Raw genomic sequence first — 5,000 nt, 5'->3', positions numbered from 1 at the left:
TAAATTTGTCTGCCCTAGGTCGTTTCTAAGGCACTGGTTGGATTTAATCTCCGCTGAAGTCATATTGGGAACAGTCACATCCGTTGCCATACCTTGGCCCAACACTCTTTCTTGTAGTGCTTTTTCGAAAAAAACCTTAAATTCACGTGGAAAAGAGTCGCCTTCGTTGGGGCGAAGTCCCTCCCGAAAGGCTGGCCCACAATTGTCATGGATATAGTTGTTTTCCAGCACACATGGTGTCTTTCCTGGACTTCGTTTTCCGATCATGACTCCGCCCATTTTGTTGCTGTAAATCTCGTTGTTTTTATAGAGACCACCAGAATTGTTGTGCACAAAAATTCCCCACCACAGGTTTTTGAACACCATGTTGCCCTCTAAAAGCACGTCGTCAATACAAAGAGTTGCGCGAAAGCCAAAAGTTCCATTGTGGTAAATTTTGTTCCTGAGTATAACACCGAATGGGCACACAGCTGACCCCGGGACCCCACCTACAACAACACCCTCATATTTGTTGTCGTAAATCTCGGAATCTGTTATTGTTACTCCTCTAGCTGGGACACCCTCTCTTGGACCTTCGTCAAGCCAAATCCCCCTTGTATTTCCATAGACGTGGCATTTGTTTACCAGTAACTGTCCCCTGTCAAATGCTCTTATCCCATAGGTGTTCGGATTATTCATCCTTCCATTTCCACTGATTTGGCATTTAATGAGTTCCACAGATGCAAAAGGTCCCCAAATGCCAAGACCGCTTCCTTCGCTGTTCCTGATCTCGCATTCAAAAAGCCTCGCCTTGCCTTCAATCGCCATCACCGGACAATCTAATACAGAGTTCCGAAATGTGCATTTGTAGAACTCTGCATTTCCATCTGCTGGAATGAAAATTGCACATTTTCCTGAAAATTTAATGTTTTGGAAAACACAATCTTTGATTATAGAGAGTTCACCACAGTTTAATATTAGGTCTGCTTTATCTCCAAGAGAGGCCATTGACGTGAAAAAACAATCGGGGTCTGCAGCATCTCCCATTTCGTAATGTGTATTGGCAAGAAGAAGCACTTTCCTTGGCAAATTCTCATTCTTGTTTCGCTCTAGAGAACGCATGAGTTGTTCGGAAGACTCAACAACTTCCAGCTTGGAATCTAGATCTTTGAATTCCGTTCGAAACGCTTCATAATCACAGCAACTGTTTTTGTCATGGTGATATGCAATAGCCGCGGAGCACAAAGCTGAAGACCTCATTCCAAGGCCAGTTAAAGCTAAAGCTCTCCTTGAGTACCCCTTCCAGCAATTAGGCATGAGCTTAATGTACTCTTGGGAATCTTGGAGACATTTTTCAAAATTTCTTAGTTTGAGGTGCGCGGTTGCTCGATTGTGAAATAAACGCGGATCCTGGTGTTTGGCATCTTTAGTAGCTTCGAGAGCCTCTGTATACGCTTCAACAGCTTCTCTGAAACGTCCAGCTTTGAACAAGTCGTTTCCTCGCAAACGAATATCGTCTGTGGAAGCACTCTCTGGATGCATTTCTTTTCCCGATACAATCGCCTGATTCTCTATTGGGGGGTGACAAGAGTACAGTACAGTCTTCTGTAATTTTTGAGGAAAAGGCAGGGTATGGGGAAGCAGATCCTTGAAATCCTTCGAAATTTCATCATCACTTGGACACGAATCCAAAATTTGTATTGCTAATCTTTCGGATTCTTTTGCATCCTTTTGATGGCCATGGACGCTTAAATGGATTGCATTTTGATACACAACATGAGATGCCTCTTGACTTAGAATGACTGCTTTGTCTTCGCGCCCAATGTTATTCTTATCCAAAAACAACTTCAGGTGATACTGTAGCTCAGAAGAATGAGTTGTTAACTTGGACCACAAGTAAAAAAGGGAACGATTGGCGACATGCGCAGACGGTTGCTCGCGCACACTTGTTCCGACATCTTTAGGGATTCTTTCCGGTGAGGGGCAGTTGCGGAAAGCTTGATCAACAATTTTCACCGCGCTTATCAATGAGGAAGAGGTCTCGTCAACGGTCAGTCTGCTGCGAATGACCTCCTGGACCAAATGGTGCAACCAAAGGGTACTGGATCTTTTTCTCTGAAAAAGTGAAAATTTTGTCAAGGTCTCTATGACGCATTCTTTCATAAGGGGAAGGTTACGGCTTTGTATAGATTGACCATCTGCTGATAGCAGTTGACTGTTGATTAACTCTTCTTGAATTTCATTTGGTGCTAGAAATGCAGCAGCTTGCACAAAACGGGATGCAACGTCTCCATAATTTGACCTTTTTACGTACTCAAAGTTTAAAAGCCATGTGGTGTGCACTGCCCGCCGAGCTGGAGATTCGTATTCCCAAGACGGTTTTGCCATCCGTTGACTCAACAATTTCATTCGCTGACTTTTATATTCTTCAAGGTAACTACTAACGGAGCATTCAAGAGCTTTAATATGCGCACCAGCTTGCTCCAGAGCGAGAGGTAAAGATCCAAGCTCGCGAACTAGCTCATCTAAAGCAGCCTCCTCTTCTGCTGCATTATTGATGCCACTTCGTGCAACAAGAAAACACTTAGCGTCGTCCTCTGGGAAGACAGAAACTTGAAGACAACAGGATGGTTCCAGAGTTAGAGACTCACTGACCTCCTTTGGTTCACGCCTTGTTGTTAAAAGGACATGGCCACTTGCCTGCCTCTTCCATCGACCAAACAAGACCTTATGCATTCCTTCAGAGAGGTTAAACTGGTCCACATCATCAAGAACCAACAGCCAGGTCTTTTCCTGTCTAGAGATCCACGTTAGAAACTTGGAAAGGGTCACATCAAACGAATTTGCGTAAATCTTCAAGCGCAAAGCTAGGTCAGTTACAGAATTTTCAAACTTTTTGTCATCCTCCATGGAAATCCAAAAAACACCTCCCTCGTATTCGTTTTTATATTTCCACGCAAACTGAATGGCCAATGTAGTCTTTCCACATCCTCCAAGACCACAGATGGCTGCCATTCTAACTTGCTTGCTTTTATCCAATGGAAGGCATCTTTCAAGGCTTTTTATTTCGCTTGCCCTACCTGCAAAAAACTTGTTCTGATCTGGAGCGTCAAACACAACTTGTTTGAAATCATCTTCAGATGTCGGCATTCTATTCACTGTTGCGATCACCGAGTCCAAATCTTTGCGCATAGAAATGCTTTTGTCCTCGAGAGCTTTGCAAAGGATTTGAACTTCCTGTGATGTTTCCTTCATCTCATCTCGTGCCATGTCTTGATCGTCCTTGAGCGCAACAGCCCTGTCGAGCTCGGTCTTAAACTGGTTAAGAGTAACAGTGATCTTCGCACTTTGTACTTTGCAGTCTAAGAGGTCGGCGGAGAGTTGCTGAACTTCTTTGTGAAACGTTTTAAGAAGAGTGTTATCGAGCGGTGTGCCAAGACAAATTTCCAGCCCTGCATGAAAATTATCATTATTAAATTTAACAAATCGAGAGTGGCTCTGCGTTGTCTGTACTCTTATCGATAACGATATTCGTGATCAAAGTGGTCAAAATGTTGTGGAGTCGCGAGGCGCAGCCTAGCGAGTCCACAAAAAACTCTTATCGACAACGGCAAATTAGCCAATCAGATTGGGAGATTACAAGCTATTGTGGTAAAAAGATTAATTCGACAGTAAATGTTACCTTAGGTGTGACAGTCTTGGCTACAGCTCTGAGACTTGTTGCTAAGAGATTTTTTTTATCTGTATAATTTTTAGACTCGTGTTTTGAGGGACTTTGTACGCTGATGGGGCGAAATGTATCACGATGACCTCATCAGTTTCATTGCACGACCAAATTTCGTTACCACACTTGTAAGATAATCTCTTAATGAGTGTTGCCTCCCTTCACGGTTGGCCTTCCTTTAGAAAAGAGAGATTGTATCGGGGAGCTGGGTTGGCGCACTGGTGAGAGCACCGGTGTTTACTGGTTCTCTACTCTGCCTCGAGACATTTTTTTTCCTGCGGGTTTTCCGATCTTCCCCTCTCCATACAAACCAAAGTTTGATTTGATTTGGGTTATTTGATTTGATTGCTCTAGTATCCGGCCCAGTGAGAGCTTCAGCGCTAAATCGATGAAGAATTTAAAAAGTTTGCTGCCAAAGTTTATCACCCGGTTATCGCCCAGTTGAACGCCTCGGTCACAAGAATTAATTTAGTAAAGAGAATTGCAAATTTTCGTTTCTTCTTTACAACACTAATCGCTCACAGAGATGATATGACACACTAAATGGGCCCCGTTCAAACGTCGTGATATTCAGTGTCGCGGCGAAGTGAACTCATAAGCGCGACCTTTTAATCATGCGCCAAGTATTATTTTACTTTATGAGAGCGGTCAAGACAGCCGACGGAATCCATTTGAATTTGGCGGTACTTCAGCTGTCTAGCTCAATTCGAACCCAATGTAACGGAGTTCGACACGACAACAGCGCGACGTTTGAACCAGGCCTAACATTTGAGGGTGAACGTGACAACTCATTCTGGTCTCCGGCTTCTTCGTTTGTGACATTGAGGTGCAGAAATGGTATTTTAAAGGCTTTATGCACTTGTCATCGACTTCCCTGAGTGCGGGGGGAGTAGACCCTTGGCCGATGTGGGAGAATACGTGGACTGAATGGGGACTTAACTACAAATTTCAGCCCTTGTAAGTGGGGGAAATGTGGTTACTTAGATTTATGATGGCCCTGATCTGGGGAAAAATATGGGGACTTTGTTTCTAGTGAACTGAGAGGACATTGGGGACGAGTTTTGATTTTGCTCTCTTGATGACAAGATGGCGATAGAAAAAGAAAAAGGATGTAAGATGTGTTTAAAAATCTATCGTTTTTTTTTGGCAAATTCTTCACACCGTTTTTTGATCAACCATCTTACTATTGTTTTGTTTTTCAAAGGACAATAGTTTTTGAGCTGTATCCATCAATAACCCCTTTGCGTTGTGTCAAGATGTATGTTGTTGTTCTGTGATAGACTTTTAATTAATTAAA

General features: G+C 43.2%; 1 protein-coding gene across 4 annotated transcripts in view; it reads right to left on the bottom strand.

Moving 5' to 3' along the window:
* The window catches only part of LOC138009502 (uncharacterized), a 49,512-nt gene that overhangs the window by 11,194 nt on the left and 33,318 nt on the right, over positions 1–5,000 (bottom strand). For all 4 annotated transcript variants that reach the window (XM_068856548.1, XM_068856550.1, XM_068856547.1 and 1 more), the window contains one exon: positions 1–3,431. This exon is cut by the window's left edge. In XM_068856548.1, coding sequence (XP_068712649.1) covers positions 1–3,431 — 3,431 coding nt within the window. The remainder of the gene's footprint in view (positions 3,432–5,000) is intronic.

Source organism: Montipora foliosa, chromosome 7 (assembly GCF_036669935.1).
Source record: "Montipora foliosa isolate CH-2021 chromosome 7, ASM3666993v2, whole genome shotgun sequence".
Classification (NCBI taxonomy): domain Eukaryota; kingdom Metazoa; phylum Cnidaria; class Anthozoa; order Scleractinia; family Acroporidae; genus Montipora; species Montipora foliosa.
Note: the sequence above shows the minus strand (reverse complement) of the source record. Positions and strands in the feature narration are given on the sequence as shown.